At 44.9% G+C, this 17,448-nt stretch overlaps 1 protein-coding gene across 1 annotated transcript in view; it reads right to left on the bottom strand.

Annotated features, from left to right (window-relative positions):
* The window catches only part of LOC147724854 (uncharacterized), a 183,911-nt gene that overhangs the window by 73,377 nt on the left and 93,086 nt on the right, over positions 1-17,448 (bottom strand). The window contains exons 11-13 of the mRNA XM_086918119.1: positions 16,872-16,994; positions 11,701-11,826; positions 7,474-7,602 (exon numbers count right to left, since the gene is read on the bottom strand). Of these exons, the coding sequence (XP_086774245.1) occupies positions 7,474-7,602; positions 11,701-11,826; positions 16,872-16,994 (378 nt within the window). The remainder of the gene's footprint in view (positions 1-7,473; positions 7,603-11,700; positions 11,827-16,871; positions 16,995-17,448) is intronic.

Raw genomic sequence — 17,448 nt, 5'->3', positions numbered from 1 at the left:
GGGAGATGGCAGGCCTCTAGGTAAACTGGGGCAGGTACTGTTTCTTCCCGTTGTGCCGGGTTGAAACAGAGAACTGGGCGGTGCCGGCATATGAGGGCCTCCCATGGAGTTTCAAAACCTTTCTGTATCTCGGTGTGAACGTTCATCTCAGGGACATGGGCTTACTGGATGGTGATCACGGTAGGGCGCTGACCGATTCACCAATCTATGCGCTTCTGGACCCGGCTCCCCCTATCGCCTTTGGGAATGGTGCCGGTAGCAAAGATGCTGGTTTTCCCAAGGCACTTATATTTCTTTGCAGGTCTCCCAGTGATACCAACCAGATCCTTTTTCAGGACTATATGGAGCCTAGAGTCGGAGCTTATATGAGGGACAGCTTGGAAGCGGGTCTCTATTCTCATGCTGCAGCGCCCCATGACTGAAGGGGGCTTGGGGTCCCAGATCTGGAACTGTATTTCACAGTTGCCCAACTCAAGTGCTCCATGCGATGGCTCGCTGAGGTCAGAAATGCAGAGGATGGGCTGGTTAGGGCAGAACTAGGAGCCATGAGCATACTTGAATGGCTGCTCTTGATGGGACGACCGGCTAGAGGACTGGGTAGGCTTAAGCATGTGGCCAAACTTGTCTGGATCTGGTATGTACAGCCCCAACAAGTGCCGACCACAGAGCGAGCGCTGGTCTCCTATGGAGCATGCTGCTATGAAATTGATACTTCGGGTATATGGTCCTACTCCTTGGCGGGAGGCTGGGACTACCCAGCTGGGCAAACTTTACAGTGTCGGTGTTCCGTTATTTTTTCAGGGCATGCCGGCCTTGGAGATGGTCTTTTCCTAGCACACAATGCACTACTGGCAGCTATTGGGGACACTTGGGCACTGGGGCAAACCAAGCCCTGCTGCACTTGGTTCTGCAGTGTCTCTTGACGCATGGTTCAAGTCGCCAGAAGGTATTGGCATTGTACGCAGCACTGCATCGGGTTGTAAAGATTTTTTGCTTTGGGCCAAACCCAAATGGGATGAGAGCCTGGGCACCGAGATGACCACCATACAGTGGACCATGCCCTTGGGCAGGAAAGTGAATATCGAGTAATGTTATGTTATGTTATGTTAAGGGGTGGTCTTATAGAGCGCTCAGCTACTCGACACTATGAGACCTGCAGGGCCAGGACCGAAAAAGGCAGAAGGCTACTGTCCAAACAGCCATGTTTTGAGCTCCTTCCTAAAGGAGAGCAAGTTGTCTAGCTTCCTGAGGGACAGTGGCAGTTTGTTCCACAGTTGGGGTGCCAGAAGTCTATATGAACGTCCCCCAAGCGGGCTCGTTTAATTGCAGGAACAACAGCCAATGCCTGGGAAGCAGATCGAAGGCTTCTGGACGGATAGTAAAAGCCAACTCTTTTCCTTAAATAGAAAGCGCCAGTGCCATGAAGAGATTTAAACGCCATGGTAAGGGTCTTAAAAATAATGCGTGTTTCGCACCGGCAACCAGTGGAGCGAGTTTAAAAGAGCAGAGATTTTGGACCTACGACTGAGGCCAAAGATTGCCCTTGCGGCTGAGTTTTGGACAGATTGTAGATGGGAGAGGAGATACTCCGGGAGGCCGAGATAGAGTATGTTGGCGTAATCCAACCGAGATCCAATCAAGGCCTGTACCGTAATCCTCCTATGGGCATGTGACAGAAAGGGAAGGAATTTCCTGAGAATTTTTAGAAGGCCAAAACATTGTCCTACTACACTGCGAATCTGGGGTTTGAGAATGAGTCCATTGTCCACTTTCACACCCAGATTTTTCGCCATGGAGGTAGCAGAAAATGGAGGAAACATGTTGGCGGGCCACCAGAATTTCCAGTTGGCCTCCGGGGGACAGCCGAAAAAGAGAACCTCTGATTTATCAGAGTTACACTTGAGTTAATTCAATTGGAACCACAAGAAGACAGCCTCGAGGCAGCTCATGATGTTAGCGCAGTTAAAATATGTGTTCTTATCACAGGTGAAAAGACGCTGCGTATCGTCGGCGTAGGATATAATCTGGGCTCCATAAGACTCGACCAGAACAGCCAGGGGGGACATATATATATTAAAAAGAGTAGGACTCAGGATAGATCCCTGTGGGACTCCCACCTCCAAAAGTGGAACTGGGGCTAAGAATGGAGGGGCCCAGATTGATTGTTGGCGGTTGGATAGAAAGGACGCAAACCAACTGAATACCGTCCCCCTCAGACCAATCTCCTGGAGTCTTGAGAGAAGACGGTTGTGGGGGGGCGGTATCAAAAGCCGCCGACAGATCTAACAGAACCAACATCGCCTTCCCACCGTTGTCCAATACCTCCTTAATAGATTGAGTAACCTCCAGCAGCGCCATTTCCATGCTCAGATTTGAGCGATACCCGGACTGAGTATGATGGAGGATATCATGAGCCTCTAAAGAATTTGAAAGGGTGGTGTGGACATGTTTTTCTACAACTTTGGCAAAGGCTGGGAGTAACAAAATCAGTCTATAATTAAGATGGACAGCAGGGTCAAGGTTGTGTTTTTTTAGAAGTGGGAGGATATGAGCCTTTTTCCAAGTGCTAGGAACAATACCAGTTTTAAGAGAGAGATTAAGAACCGGATTGATTAGAGGATTGATGACATGCGCTATCTTGGCCAGGAACTTCGCGGGGCATGGATCCGCCGGCGAGCCAGATTTTAATTTGGATAGAAATTCCAGTGATGCTTGTGGGCAGAGGGGAGGAAAGTTAGTGAGCAAATGGTGCTCGGGAGTCAAGAGAGGGGCGGGGAGATTAGGCCTAGGATCATTTGGTGGGCAAGTCAACATAAATGAGGCTTGTATGCTTTGAATTTTGTCAGCAAAGAAGTTGGCCAATTGTTTAATCCACAATTCCAAGGGAGAAAATTTGGATATTGAAGTAGAAGGGGAGGTAAATTCCTTGACTATAGCAACGATTTCCTTACTAGTATTTGTTGCTGCTTCAATACTTTTTTTCAGTAATGATGTCTTTATGGTAAATTTTATTGCGTTCCTTATAAGCCTCTTTTAATAAACCATCATGGTTTTTGTGCCAGGCTCTCTCGGCTTTCTTACAGAGCCTTCTACTTTTGTGTAGCGCCGGAGTAAACCAAGGAGCCGAAGCACGCGTATTATGTTTAAGACAAATGGAAAGAGGAGCCAGCTCATCGAGACGTTGTGTGAGCCAGGACTGAAAAAGATCTAAATCTCAGTCCAGATCTCCTGTAAGTTGGCAAGGATGCAAGACCAACGATTGAGCTAGCTTATCAGGTGCCACACGATGGAAAGAGCAAGTGGCAGTGGGCTGCGGGCTAGAGCCGCTAATGGCCGTTTTGGTCACACGTGATATGTCGAAATTCACTAAATAGTGATCCGACCACATCAAAGGTAAAGGAGGGGAAGAAGTAATAGGAATAGTAGAGAAAATTTGGTCTAAAGTGTGCCCCTTATTGTGAGTGGCTGTGGTTAGATAAGGGATAAAGCCAAAGGGAGTTGTAACATCCAGCAGTTTAATGGTATCTGCCGCGTCTGCCACATCCATATGGATGTTAAAGTCTCCCAAAAGCAGGCAGTGCTTAAACTTCATAATTATTGAGGAGATGGCAGTATGAAGTTCATTGTGAAAAGATCCTGCCAGGTGGCTTATACAACAGTAGACCGGAGCAAGAATGATGGGACGAAAACAACAGACAAAAACCAAGAGACTCCACCCCATGAATATCTTCTGTAGGAACAATTGAGCAAGTGTAACGGCTATCCACCACAATTGTAACTCCTCCTCCCTTGCCAGCCGCCCGGTCCTTCCTCAAAATATAATAATTTTGGGGGAGAGCATTAGATAGATCAGGGCCAGAAGAATCTCTAAGCCAGGTCTCAGTCAGGAAAAGACACGCGGGGTTGGACTCAGTTAGTAGATTGAACAGATCAAAGGCATGTTTGCCCAAGGACCGCGTGTTAAGTAATATACACGAGTCGTTTTTTTGAAGGTTTTCCCCGGACATGTCCGAAGCATCAGGATATAGGGAACTCGGAGTTTCCATACTAGATGGTTCATTGAAGAGTGTCCAACCACAGCAAGTGCAGCGTAAGTCGCCCTTGAGATTATTGGGGAACACAGGACAGCAACAACCAATATTGTCTCATAGAGTTTTTAAATAGCCTGACTCATAACTGAGCATATTACCAAGATTGCTGGCTAAGGATCCATCCATTCGCCCAACACCCGGCGCCTCTGGGACGCTGACAAGCGCAGACGAGCTTACCCTTGGCGCACCTTTGGCACGCATTAGGCGCGCCCGCTGCACTCGTCCACTGCGCGTCCTTGGAGGCATTCAAAAGATATAGGATATAGGAGAGAGGAAGTGTGTCAGAGGGCGCTAAAGACTAGCGTGCTGACCGCAATTACACCCAAGATGGCGGCCGCGCTGTAAACAGCATTTTAGCCGGAGTGCAAGATCAGGAAGGGGTAAAATGTTAAAATGCTCGCTTCAATGTCAGCGCAATAAAATGTTAGACAGTAGCATCGAAATCACACTGTCAACAAGATTGATTTTAAACATAAGCATCAATGACACACTGTCACAGAATATTTAAAATACAAAGCCTAAATCGCAAATGTATCAACTAGCCTAGCGCGCGCGTTCCCGGCTGAGCCTCAGGAACAGGTAATGCCTGCTTGAAGTTCACCTGGCTCAATTACTTACACCGCACCTACCTTACTCCACACGCCTTCACAGCATATTCCTATTGGCGTTTCCAGCGTGCGCTGTTGCCACGTTCCTACACATAGTCTAGTAATGCCCACCACTGATGAGCACTTGGACCCAGGTAATGGAACATGCATGCTCAACCAATAAATCAATCAGGAGTGTTATAGAGCGCGGCTACTCGCTTGCGAGGGTCTCAAGGCGCTATAAAGGTGGGGGGGGGCAAATCCGTGGCATGTTGGGGTCATTTGAAGAGCCAGGTCTTGAGTTCTTTCCTGAACTGGGGCAGTGTGGGGGTTTGCCAGAGGCGGAGGGGGAGGTCGTTCCAGGCCTTGGCTACGAGGTAGGAGAAGGACTTGCCTCCTGTTCTGATTTTGTAGATGCGTGGGATGGTGGCCAGAGAATGGTCAGCTGATCGGAGGTGTCTCTTGGGTGGGGGAAGGAAAGGCGATCATTAAGGTATGCTGGTCCGCTGTTGTGGAGGACCTTATTGATGTGGGTGGGGAGCTTGACGGCTATTCTTCTTTCAATGGGGAGCCAGTGGAGATTGCAGAGGTGTTGGGTGATGTGGTGGTGGCGGGGGATGTCTAGGATTAATCTGACTGCGGCATTCTGGATGGTCTGGAGCTTTCAACGTGGTTTCTTGTTGATTCAGGCGTAGAGAGTGTTGCGTAGTCCTGTTTGCTGCTGAAGAGGGTGTGCATGACAGTTTTTATGGATTCGGGGGATCCATCTGAACGTTTTTCGGAGTATGCAGAGGGTGTTGAAGCAGGCAGAGGATAGGGTGTTGATCTGGCAGTTCATCGTGAACGCTGAGTCAAGTACGATGCTGAGGTTTTGTGCATGGTCCGTCGGGGTATCCTCAGTGATAGGTGTCTCTCTGCCTCCGGGCCCACCTCTGTGTCTTTTGGGAATCATGGAAAGCACTAAACGCAACAAACACTACATGAAACTAGTAGATCTGGCAATGGGTATTTTCAAGTGTTTAATCGCCTTTGCCTGGAAAGCCACCCATGCGTCTACGATCAGGGTCTGGCTACAGATGACTCACAGGTGTGCCCTGGCGGAGGTGGATGCCATGAAACATGACCGTGGGTTGCGAAGGGGTTGAGGGGTGGCTACACTCTGGGACACCTATATCCTCAAATTATTTGTCTGTCTGAACCTCCCCTCCCTCCCCCACACCGACAGTGAAGCTAGAAGGATCGTACCATGGAGAAAGCCGGACTGAGCCTTTGGGTGTCCTGCTCCCGTGTGCACACACGTGGATCCCACTGGGGACCCCATGACAGATGGATGGACTACGGTCAGGCTACTCCTACTCATACCATTTTTCCTGGTGTCCCCTCCCCCCCGCACGACCCCTCGCCTATATTTGTTTTCATTTTGGCAGCGTACTCCTCCATTCACGAGGCCACAGCCTTATTTGGCTGCAAATAGCAGCCCCAGTCAGAAGGTTCCTGTGGTTATTGTTTAATTTTTGTTATTTCTGGAATACACATTGGCTTCTCCTCCATGGTGAAGGGTGTATTATGTCGGACTGGGAAGGCATCCTATTCTTTACCTGTGCCTCGTCATCCTACATATTATTGCAGTTCCTGCTTCCACACAGTTGATAATGTATACTTGATGTTATGGCTCTTTTTGCCCATTTGATACACATTGCTCATTATTGTGCCCTGTACCATTTGTGATGCTTTAAGACAAAATGCCAATAAAGAAATGTAAACCAAAAAAATAGAGGTTTTTGAACAGCACACATTCTGAACGCAAGTCTTAAAAGGTGCTCTGATATGTGATAATGAACAAAAAGGAGACTCGATGAAATAAATTATTCGCTTAGGCTCACACAATTTGGTCAAATAGGGATTGATCCCAGATTTTCCAGGTTCACAATGTGCAATTCAGCCACTATATTGGTATCTCTTTCTGGCATCAAATGTTAATGTTTTTGGCTTAATTTCTAGAGATTATAGCATGGGTAATAGGCAGAATCCACATTGTATTTTTAGTAAGTTTACATAGCGCAAATCTTACCCAAGGACATAACAGTCCTTCACAACAGCCACAGACTACACTACTTGTTTTTATTTTGGCACAGGGAGATTTGCAAGGATTCACAGGATGCTGAACCCAGGCTGGGATTGGAACCCAGCTCCTTGTGATACATGATCATCAGCTGTAGCCACTAGCCCACATCGCCTGCCACTGAAAGTTCGGCTAGCTTTTGGGCTTGAGGTTCCCAGAGGACCTCGAGCTCAGCCAGTGGCAGGCCTTTGGCCCGCGGTTCCAGTGGCTCGATCACTTCTAGTAAAGCTTGCGTTGCTTCTGACATGCTGTACCTGTTTTGCACACCACCACTGCACACAATGAACATGTTCTGTATGAAGCTATCATTGTTTTGATGTTCTATACCTATCTTGCTTGTGTAAGGAAGCTTGCACTGCTACTGTCCATGTGGTGTACATATACTATGAGTAAGGAAAGGGGGCACTGCTGCTTCTGGAATGCTGTCAAGTTTGTGTGCATATGAAATCTGCTGGTACTGTACCATTTGTGAACTAGGGCCTGTCTCTGTGAAGCACAGACTGCTGCTATATCTGCTTTACCTGTTATTTGTTCAATAGTAAATATTCTGAAAAAACTTTTTACTATACAAGAACCAATTTATTGTCTTTGCCATTGCTTGTTATCTCTTACTGCTGTCCATCTACAGTGTAAGCAGGCACCAGAAATCACAAAGAAACTTAAACTTCCTTACGTTTGCACTTGGTTGCATCATCAGTGCGTACAACGAAGCCCAGGGAGCAGCTGCAGTTGTATGCCCCGGGGTGGTTCTCACAGACCTGCTCACAGCCTCCGCGAGTGAAGTCTCCACATTCATCAACATCTGTATGGAAGAAGCAGAGTGTTCAGAGGAAGAGAGGGGATCACAGGTGCAGGGACTCCATCCATTAGTGACATTAGGATATAATAAGCATAATATGCGGCCAATTGTTGAAAGAACATATACCCCTCTCCCTAGAGCCTCAGAAGTGCAATGTATGTTTTTCCGCAGCAAGCCTGAGATCAGTCTTGTATAAAAAAGGTACTTACCAGTAACAACAATTATCCAGCATTGGTGTCTTTCATACATTCACATGTTTGAATTATTCCCATCATCAAGTTGTGAATCCTCTTTTAACTTTATAGTATTAAAGGCAAACATTTAATACAGTACGCAATATAGACTCATTTTCAGGTTTCGCCTCAGACAGCGCATGCGGTAATGCGAAATCTCTTGTAAACAAAATAAAAAGCTTAAATGAGCTTAGAGCCCACCTCTTACTTACCATTACTTACCATTGGTTGGCTTTGAAGTCACTCTCATTTCCATAGATTCTCACTGGTCATCTCCTCCTGCTTCCACTTTCTCTTCCTGTCTTCCATGGAGCATGGACCAAGTGTAGATTCCTGTCTGCAGCCAGTGTGGTGAAGCGCTTGCAGAGGTATTTTTTTATTTTTAATATAGCAGTCCATAAGAGTGCTTGTGTTTGCAGGCCCTCTCTATCCCTCCCTATACCTCCGACCCACTTCTATGTCCTTGTTGCTTGCCCCGGTCCCTCTCACCCTCTCCCGTGACCTTGTTGCTTGTCCCCACCTCCTTTCTCGACATTGATGCTTGCTCTGTCACTCTCTCTCCCTCCTGCTTAGTCGTTTGGTTGCCCCTGGCCCTCGTACCCAGGGCCACTGGAATAAGCTGGCAGGACAGCACCAAATTATGTGGCAGAGTTGACTAAATTAAGCGGTCAGAAAAGCCAAATTATGTGGCATAATGCGGCAAATTTTTAAATAGTTTTACTTCATTATTATTTTGTCATTTGTACTCATGGTAATACTGTCTGGGCAAAGATTTCACCTCATTAGTACAATTTTAATAAGCAAATACATAAATAAGCAACTGAAAGATCACCAGTTAATCTTTGCAAAGCTTCTTTCAATATGCGTAAACACATATTATAAAGTTTTTAGTAACTTTTGGTCCATTTGAGCTAGAAACACTGTTTTCCCCTAAAACTCTGCAGATTGTGCAGCAATGATGGATTATGGGGCAAATGCGACAAATCCTTCATTTTGCGGTGAAAATAACATGACTATAGAATCTCATAGATCCATTGGCCCTTCTCATACCCCCTCCCACGTCCTTCTTTCTCCCCCTCCCCATCCATCTAGAAAAAAAGCCAAGCTTTGAGGTCTGTATATACTGCAGTACTAGGGTACCAAATGTGCTGATTACCTCTCCTTTTTGAACAAGCACTGGTAAAGGCAATACGTTTCACCAATGCGGGATCTATGGGCCTTGTCAATGTTTTTTAGACATGCTGCACAGCAGCACGGGCTGCGTCATATTGCTATTATTTTCTTTACTTTCAGCGTGGTAGCTGCGGTTCAGCATAGCTAAAAAGGGAGAAAAAAAGCACTATGACTTGATCAACGCTGGCCATGTCATAGCACTTATTTTCTTTACTTTAACTCAGGTTGCACAGCAGCATTTGCTGCTCTGCAAAATGTCTAAAAAGCACTGGCAAAGTCAATTTATCTCAGATAGGCGAAATCTATTGGTTTATGTAAACTCTTGTTTGATTTGGCATACAGCCAATGAAAGAGAGATACTTAAATTCCATCTGGAGTGTGTCTCTATATGCTCAGGATGGAGATGGGTGGACCACATATGACTCATTGAATAGGAACAACTTCCAGAGTACACTAGTACCCTAAGAAAAAAAGTTGTCTTGGTGCTTTCTGTCTACGAAAGACACCATCCCTGGAGAACTGGAGTGACTGCCAAGGTGTGTAACTTTTCCTCCTCTAGCATTGCATCTTTCACAGATGCAGATGCCTTGACTTGAGACGAGCAAGCTGGAAATGTGGGAATGAGATACAATACTGAATCAGTTTCAGGAGAGATGCCCCTCTTATGCTTCATCCTATATTTAATAATGGGGGTGTCTGTTCTCTAAGTCTTGAGACAGTAACAGGTTGTTGGGCAGCGCTCATGTTCAGATTGCTGTTTACCAGCAGCGTCCCAGTATCTCAGATACTATTTACTCCAACTGGATAGCCAAGTTGTTCGCCAACTGTAGAAAAGCCAAGCAGGAAAACCGACAAATCAGGATACAGTAGTGGGTTCTGCAGTTCAGATTGTGTATGACGCATGTCAGAGCAACAGCTTTAAACTATGTCTATTGTTTACACATAGGACAGTTGACACTTAAATATGGAACAGAACAAACACCAGATTGTACTGGTGGGTTCTGGTCCTGAGCTGCGCCTACTAGAACAATTACAGGTTTTATGAGCTGAAGTTCTATTGTATCAAATAACATTGGTCTACTGGCCATTATCTAACTATAAAAGGTCCCTTGGCTACGGCTAGTTTTCTTCAGAAGCGCTTGGTACACAAATTGTTTGCTGCAACAATTGCAACAGAGTTTAGAAGTTCTCATCAATGTGACAAGTGTGCCTGTATCAAATCCGCTATGATAATTCAGCCCTTTTGCACCAGCTTTTTGGGCAGCCCAGGGTGCAAAGAAACTCAACTCAGCGGGTCGAGCCAGTGGGTCTGAAAATCACTAGTCTTTGTGTCTCCAATACAGAGCCAAAACCCAAAGTGAAACCTCAGTCAAGGGCAGGAGACATATCCAAGCGAAGAGGACTGGTCCTCCAGGGCTCCAGTGGCCAGTGTAAAGGTCACTGCATACGGTACAGGAGAGACCAGTCATTGGTCAGTGTTGTTGTAGTTCTGGAGTTGGACTAACACCTCAGGTATGTTGTCCGATGGTGCCAAGGCTCAGGGGCTTCTATCTAAAAAAAAGGCCAGCTGCAGAATAGAATTTTTGTTTTGGTGGCACCCATAGCACATTGGGCATCTGCAGCTCAATTCCTCAGTCCTAGCAGGCTTCAGTCTTCTGGGCTCTGCTCCTTGTCCTTCTAGTCAAGAGCCTTCTCATCTCCACACCTCGCAGGGCAGGTCATAGCATTGCTTTCTCTAGAAGCTTGGTATGCTCCTAGCTTTGAGGGGAAACATGTTGCAAATATAGGTTATTTTGGAAGTTCAGCTAAAGTACGTGTTCCTGAGTTCATGCAACCATTATGTATCCTTCTTTACGGACAGCACTAGTGTGAACCAGGGTCAGCTAAAAATCACAGTACTTTTAATATTTGCTCCTTTGCAACATCCATTGATAGGGAAAGTGACGTGCACCATGAATCCCTCGTATTACAGGTACAGAAAACAATCTGATGCATTAGAGCTGCATTTTTGCTGTACAGTACTCTGTGGACTTTCTTCTAAGACAGCGGGAAAACAATGTGTTCTCATGGAGTGCTTAGCCAAAAAGAAAAAAGTAGTGCCTGAAAAGTAAGCAGAGGAAGGACACCAGCAGTAATGCCATGCTCCAGGGGAGGGACAAACATAAGAGGAAGGAAAGCCCACAAGCTAACGAATTAGAACCAAGCAAAAAAAGTGACAATAAAGACGAGCAATTGTAAAGAGTGTGGGGGGGGGGGGGTGGTCTAAACCCAATGCAAGCTTACAATAGTCCTTTTCACAACCAGACAGTGCTGTCGGGTCCTGGTAGGCAAGACCTAAACAAGATTGATGGGAACAGTGCCTTTTGTTATTTCAAAGAGGCCTGAGGTTACTTTCAGGGCAAACGCTAAACACTCCTCACACGTCATCCATATACATACACTAATTCCAGCCTTGAACCACCTCCTTGCCTGTTTGCAGTGGCAAGAAAGATTTATTAAGGTCTACTGCTTTTACACACAAGTGGAAAACGTTGCAACTGTTGTAATACTATACAAGGGATATTTCAATGTCATCCACCCATTGCTATTAGATGGGTTGACTGGTTCTACTCCAGCTATTCTGTCTTTTCAAAGGAAATGGCCCGCTGATTTCTGAGCACAGTCTACCGCTCCTCATTGGCGCGTGCCATCTTACCATCGCAACTCTTCTTGTTGGCATTGAGGATCCATCCCTCTCGGCAGCTGCACTCGTATCCACCTTCCAGCTTGTCGGTGCACAGCTGCTCACACCGGCCATTCTGCAACTCACAGGAAGTGATATCTGAAGGCAAGGAAGACAATGCTTTTACTACCAACGATCCTTCTTAACCAGTGGCACTAGCACAAATCAATAGTGAATATTAGACTAGAGACACTACCACTTTCTGTCTTGGTAGTGCGTTGGAAGAAATATTGAGGAGTGACATTGTCAGCGGTTGTGGTTAAAGGTGGTTTGTAGTAAGAAAGCTAGTAGAGAGACTGAGGCCCACAAAGAGTGGGCAGGATCATTTCTAAGAATTTAGCGCTCAAAAGAAAGAGTCAAGAGAGACTGAATATTCCAATAATTTCAATAATAAATTGCTCAAGGAAATCCCTCACAGAAATATCACTTAAAAACTAGAACCACAGTACAATTTTTTGACTGTATGTCACCATAATTCATTTAACAATATCATCAGCTTTTAGTCTTACATTTTTTTTTGTCTACATTATCAATCTGAAACAAAATATCTGGAGGTGTGTAAGAATTTGAGCTCAAGTGTGTCTACCACTAGTAAAGCACAGGAGTAAAATGCTTGTTTGCTGCCCCAAACTGAGTCAATGTGTTTCCCTAGAGCACTTGGTTGCCATTCTGGGGAGTTGGGGGTGCCACTACAAAATAAATGTATAAACATATTTATAACAGAAGAATGAAATGTGTGTAATAAGGGTAAGTCAGTTGAGAAATTAGACTACTGGAATGAACCAACATACCCAAACAATAAACGTTTTTGCCCTACAGCTACTACCCGTGACTCGCCCATTGCTACCCCACACTGAGCCGAGCCTTGCTTGTAATAGGGGAAGATAGGGAAGGAGAAAGAAGATATTCCCGAACCATCTAATCTGCCATGTTTGCACTAGTGGAGTCTGACATAGAGCACTACAGGAATCTAAACATGTCTAAGTAACGGTGCAGTCATTATACACCATAAGCCCAGGTGTGGATGCTGCCCTGAGAGTGCCAGATGACTTACATACTGCAAGCCTTGATGTCCATCATAGATAACATTTTATATGTGTACACGTTTGAATATTTATATCTATGTGCCTAATTGTGAAACATAAGCTTGCGTCTCTATTTCTGAAAATGGCTTAGTAAACAAAATGCTTATATGGGAGATTATTTTCTTTTTAATAAAACTAATTAGAATTATTTTTAAGCACAATAAAACCCATTTGTGGAAAAGACCACATTAATTTATCCCCAAAATGGAAAAAAGGAAAAGTTGGGTGTGGTTGCAACTGTGATGCTAAATGATGTTGATAAGATGACAGGTGCATGATAATGTCAACTGATGCTTGTAACAAATGTAATGCTTCATCCAGTTTTTGTATTGGAAAAATAACAACAACATTATTTCACTAAAAAAAAGAAGAGATTGGTGCACCTAAGCCTCACATTTTACAAATAAGAATTTTGATACTATTTCATTTACGAATTCTGTTGCTCCACTATTCAGGAATGTCCAGAATTGTCGGTTAGGAGGTTCATTTTTAGGTCTCGCCTAGCAGCGCAGAGCATGCGCTGTTCGCACCGCGAGATCTAATGTTGTTTGGTTTCTTTCGGAAGTGGGGTCATAGCTCCGCCCATGCTTTTCATTGGCGCGCGTTACAATTTAAGTTTAACGCTGGCTTTTGATTTGGAGTGAGGCTTATTTGTTCCCTCCCTGTTTCCTTTTCGGCTCGCCCATCCAGACTGGATACTTTTCTCGTGCACGGCTTCCCTTTTGCTCGCGCACGGTGTCTCTTCCGCCTTGCTGTACGTTCGCAGACAGTAAACCCGGGACGGTGGCAAGACATGCAATCTCATGACGTGTTCTGAATATCACTGTTTTAAGTGCTGTCCTTGCATATTGTATGCTACACCCTTGTCATGTTTTATTACTTATTTTCTCCTGTTACGTAGTGCGTGTTGCGATTTTATGTTACGTTTTTGGCATTCCTAAAGTGCCCAGCCTGAGAGTAGGGACTCGAGGCGCATTCTGGAAGGTTTAGTACCAGAATATGGAGTTTTAGTGAATGATCATGTTACTAAAATATCGTAGCCAGATCATTTAAAATGTTGTGTCCAGAATCTGGATCACTGATATATCACAGTTTGCTAGTCGATGTTCTGCACACAATAGTGTTGCAGCGTGATGTTTTCATGCTGTGACGTGCAGCCCCCTGGTTGCTGTTCTCTTGCACTGGTTCTGGCTGGCGTTTTACTTTGTGCTTCTGGTGTGCCTCTTGGTTTCGCATCGGTGGCTTGTTCACGGAGTTGAAGTGTGTGATGTTGGTGTTGTTAAGGTGTACCCTGGGCTTTGCTGATTTTGTAGATACACACACCCCAAACCGGTCAGTCCAATCCTGGAAGGTGGCAGTACTTTGGGTGCACTGCCGGTGTCTGCGTGCGGTGGATAAGTTGTGTTACACGTGTGTGTGTGGTTCTGTGTCTTTGAGATGGATGTGTGTGGTGTTGCGCCTAATGAGTTGTTTGTGTATCTGAGTCACTTGCCTCCACAGTGGTTGCTGGGGTGGGCGTGCCGGCTGCCTGAATGACGTGTTGAATTTATATTGAATACGATTCAGAATGTTCTGTCAAGAATTGTTTGTTTATTTTTGTCTTGTGCCACGCTGTTCTCAGGCTTTAAGTTATAGAGAGAGATTGTGTGCCACGTTGTGTTTCTGTGTTGCTTAATTCGGTAAACAACTTCACAACTGTTCCTATAGAGCTGTGCTTGGTATGAGGTATGCTGGCTAGTATGCTGTGGGTAGGTGTGTGCAGAATATGTGTGATTTGCTTTTTTCGTGATCATGCAAACTTTTGGAAGGAATGACGTGAAATTACACGTAATTGCCGAGATCCATCATTTCGCCCTATATTTTAGTGTAAAAACCTCAAGTGGCGCGAGCATCAGCTCCTCGTGTTCTGGCCCTTCTTGTTATTCCCACGTGCTCCAGGTACCATTTTGGTGTGAACGCGTAATAACGCACTGTGGCGTAATTCAGGTAATTTTGCATAACAAGGTTAGCACAAAGTCCTCCGTTACAAAAGGGACGCTAGTGTGATTTCTCATAAGGGAAGTAGCAGTAGCTATTTTTCTTGTGGAACATGTCTTTGGTGTACTCTGTTTGGGTCTTTTGTCATTTAGATAAAAAATAGTGACCCAGGACATTATTCATCGAGCTATGGACTGTCTTGTCAGTGTTAAACCAGAGAGGATAGATCCATAGCTAACAAACAGATGTTTCGATGATATATATCTTTTATCAGGGTAATAATTCAAGGGCTCCTTTAAAGTTTAAATTATGCTGCAACGCTTTTCCTGGGAGGTCGGGTTAACAGGAGCAAAGGTACAGACATGATCAGAGTAATCTGAAAGTCTGAAATAACTTTGCAACGAAAGTTGGATAAGTTCTACAATACACAAGAGCAACATATTTACTAGAAGCTGTGAACTTTGGTGGAATGGCTTGCCAGCTATTAGAGCCTCTAGAAAAGCTATCTTCCTAGACATGTATTGTGGGCGTGACTTGTGCATGAGTTAGAATTGGGTACCATAAGCCTCGGAAAGACTATATTTATTTACCAGGGAGGGACAATCTTCTGTAGGAAATCTTTAACACTGGCATGAAGATGTTCAAGGGTAGAATGGGAATGAAGGGCATTTGACAGTTTCTATGGCAATAACAGCTGCCACATGCACTTATAAAGAGGAACATATAGGCTAGAATTAGAACTATAGAAGACAAAGTAGTGCTGTTTAATCTCTATGCATGCCACACTTAAATGCATACGATGGCTTTGGTAGGGACTCTTTGTCTCTTTTAAAACATTCATGATTTGAGATTGTGGATTCAAAGTTCTGTATAGATTCAGGAGCCAGGCGGTCAAGCTCTGTGGCTGTGATGAAGGATCTTCTCTGCTGGACAGGAGACCCAGTCTTCACAGAAGGCTCCTACATAGCACTTGGGACAGGAGCCGGAGGTCCGGAAACCACCACTGGTGTGTTAAGTAACTGGCAATAAGGATCATCTTTATCCTCTCTTTGATCCTCAGTGTGTTCGGAGAAAGTCTGTAATTTGCACGGTTTTAAAAAGCCACACCCAAGGGTCAGTCCCTTGTATCCACCGCCAGTGGAGGCAAAATGTGTTCAAATGTTAACCAGTCCTTTTTGTACCAAAAAAGGTGGTATGGACTTTTAATGAAGACAAAATGGCTGCCTGTCGACACTTGCAATCATATAACAAGATGGGGCCCATTAGTGAGGATCACCTAGGAGACTATTGTTGACAGAAAGGTTTTGGATCTAGTGGTGTCATCGGTGTCACAATGGAACACACTTTTTACTCCATGCTTTACTGCTGATATTAATATACGCCTACGTTTTAAAATGATCTGTCTTTCAATTCTCCATACCTGGTGGGAGCAGATATGCACTTTGAAACCGATTTACAATGAATTTGCTGTGCATAGATGTCACTTACTTTTGTAGGACTCCTGGGTTACTACTAAGTAAGCCAAAAGTACTCCCGGCTCAAGGGTGGAACCTAGTAATGAGCCATGAGTACTCCAAGTGAAAGCAACAGAAAAATCTATCTGTCTTTCTGTTGTTTCTCAAGGACTTTTTACCAGCAGTTCATTCTGTGGTGTCTTCAATCATGGATTCTATGGAAGACTTTGAAAGATCTGATTTCACGAACTCTCCTTCAGAAATAAAGTGTTTTAACCACTGTATTTTGAGAAGAGAGATTCAGCCACTCCTGATGTGTCTTCCACCTACATACATTTGGTGAAGTGATGTGAACATATTTACCTTCACACATACCTCTGAAGCCATAGCAGGAATTCCAAAGCTGTGAATATTACCAAAAGCACAACCCAGACAGCTAGATAGCTGAGACAGCTACATCAACAGCACGTTTGAGCTCCTGTTCAATTTAAAACTAACAATAGTACATGTTAAAAAGAAGCAGGAGGTCACTGTTTCCCATTCCCTGTAGATCTGTTGCCCTCAATTTCTTCACGGGAACAGGGAGCCTTGCACACTTCCCATAAGTACTGTGCACCCTCATACTCACTGATGCATGTCCTGTTGTCCTTGTCCAGGGCGAGGTGTATTGGGCACAGGCAGTCGTGTCCTCCCAGGGTGTTGTTGCAGGTGTGAGAGCAGTCTCCATTCTGGATCTTACACTCGTCGACATCTAGGCACGAAAGACACAGAACAGCTGCTATGACCAGTTATATACAAGAGATGGTAGGATCACACCCTCCACTTTGAACTGACCCACATTGCTTTTGCCTTTTAATGTCCAGGCCCTCCCCTAACTAATCATGCATGATACTTTATAAAGGTCATAGAGCGGTGCCCATCTTCCCACCATCAATATCAGAGAGTTTACTTTGACTAATGGTCAATGTACATAAAGATAGACAGAGTGGGTTGAAAAATGTTTGTAGAGCTTGAACGTTAGCCAATGTATTTTTGAACTGGTAAAATTACATTGGCAATGAGCACTGAGATGGAGGGTTGGTATCCAGCTAAAGTATACATAGGTGAGTAAACTGGTCAGTCAATGCGTTACAGATTGAAGCCACAAAGAGGTCTACTGATCACCTGAAGAACAGCAGGGTGCCTTGGCAGAAGTGATGGCTCAC

The sequence above is a fragment of the Lissotriton vulgaris genome, chromosome 4_1 (genome assembly GCF_964263255.1).
Source record: "Lissotriton vulgaris chromosome 4_1, aLisVul1.2, whole genome shotgun sequence".
Taxonomy (NCBI): Eukaryota; Metazoa; Chordata; class Amphibia; order Caudata; family Salamandridae; genus Lissotriton; species Lissotriton vulgaris.
This window is presented reverse-complemented; position numbering and strand designations above follow the sequence as displayed.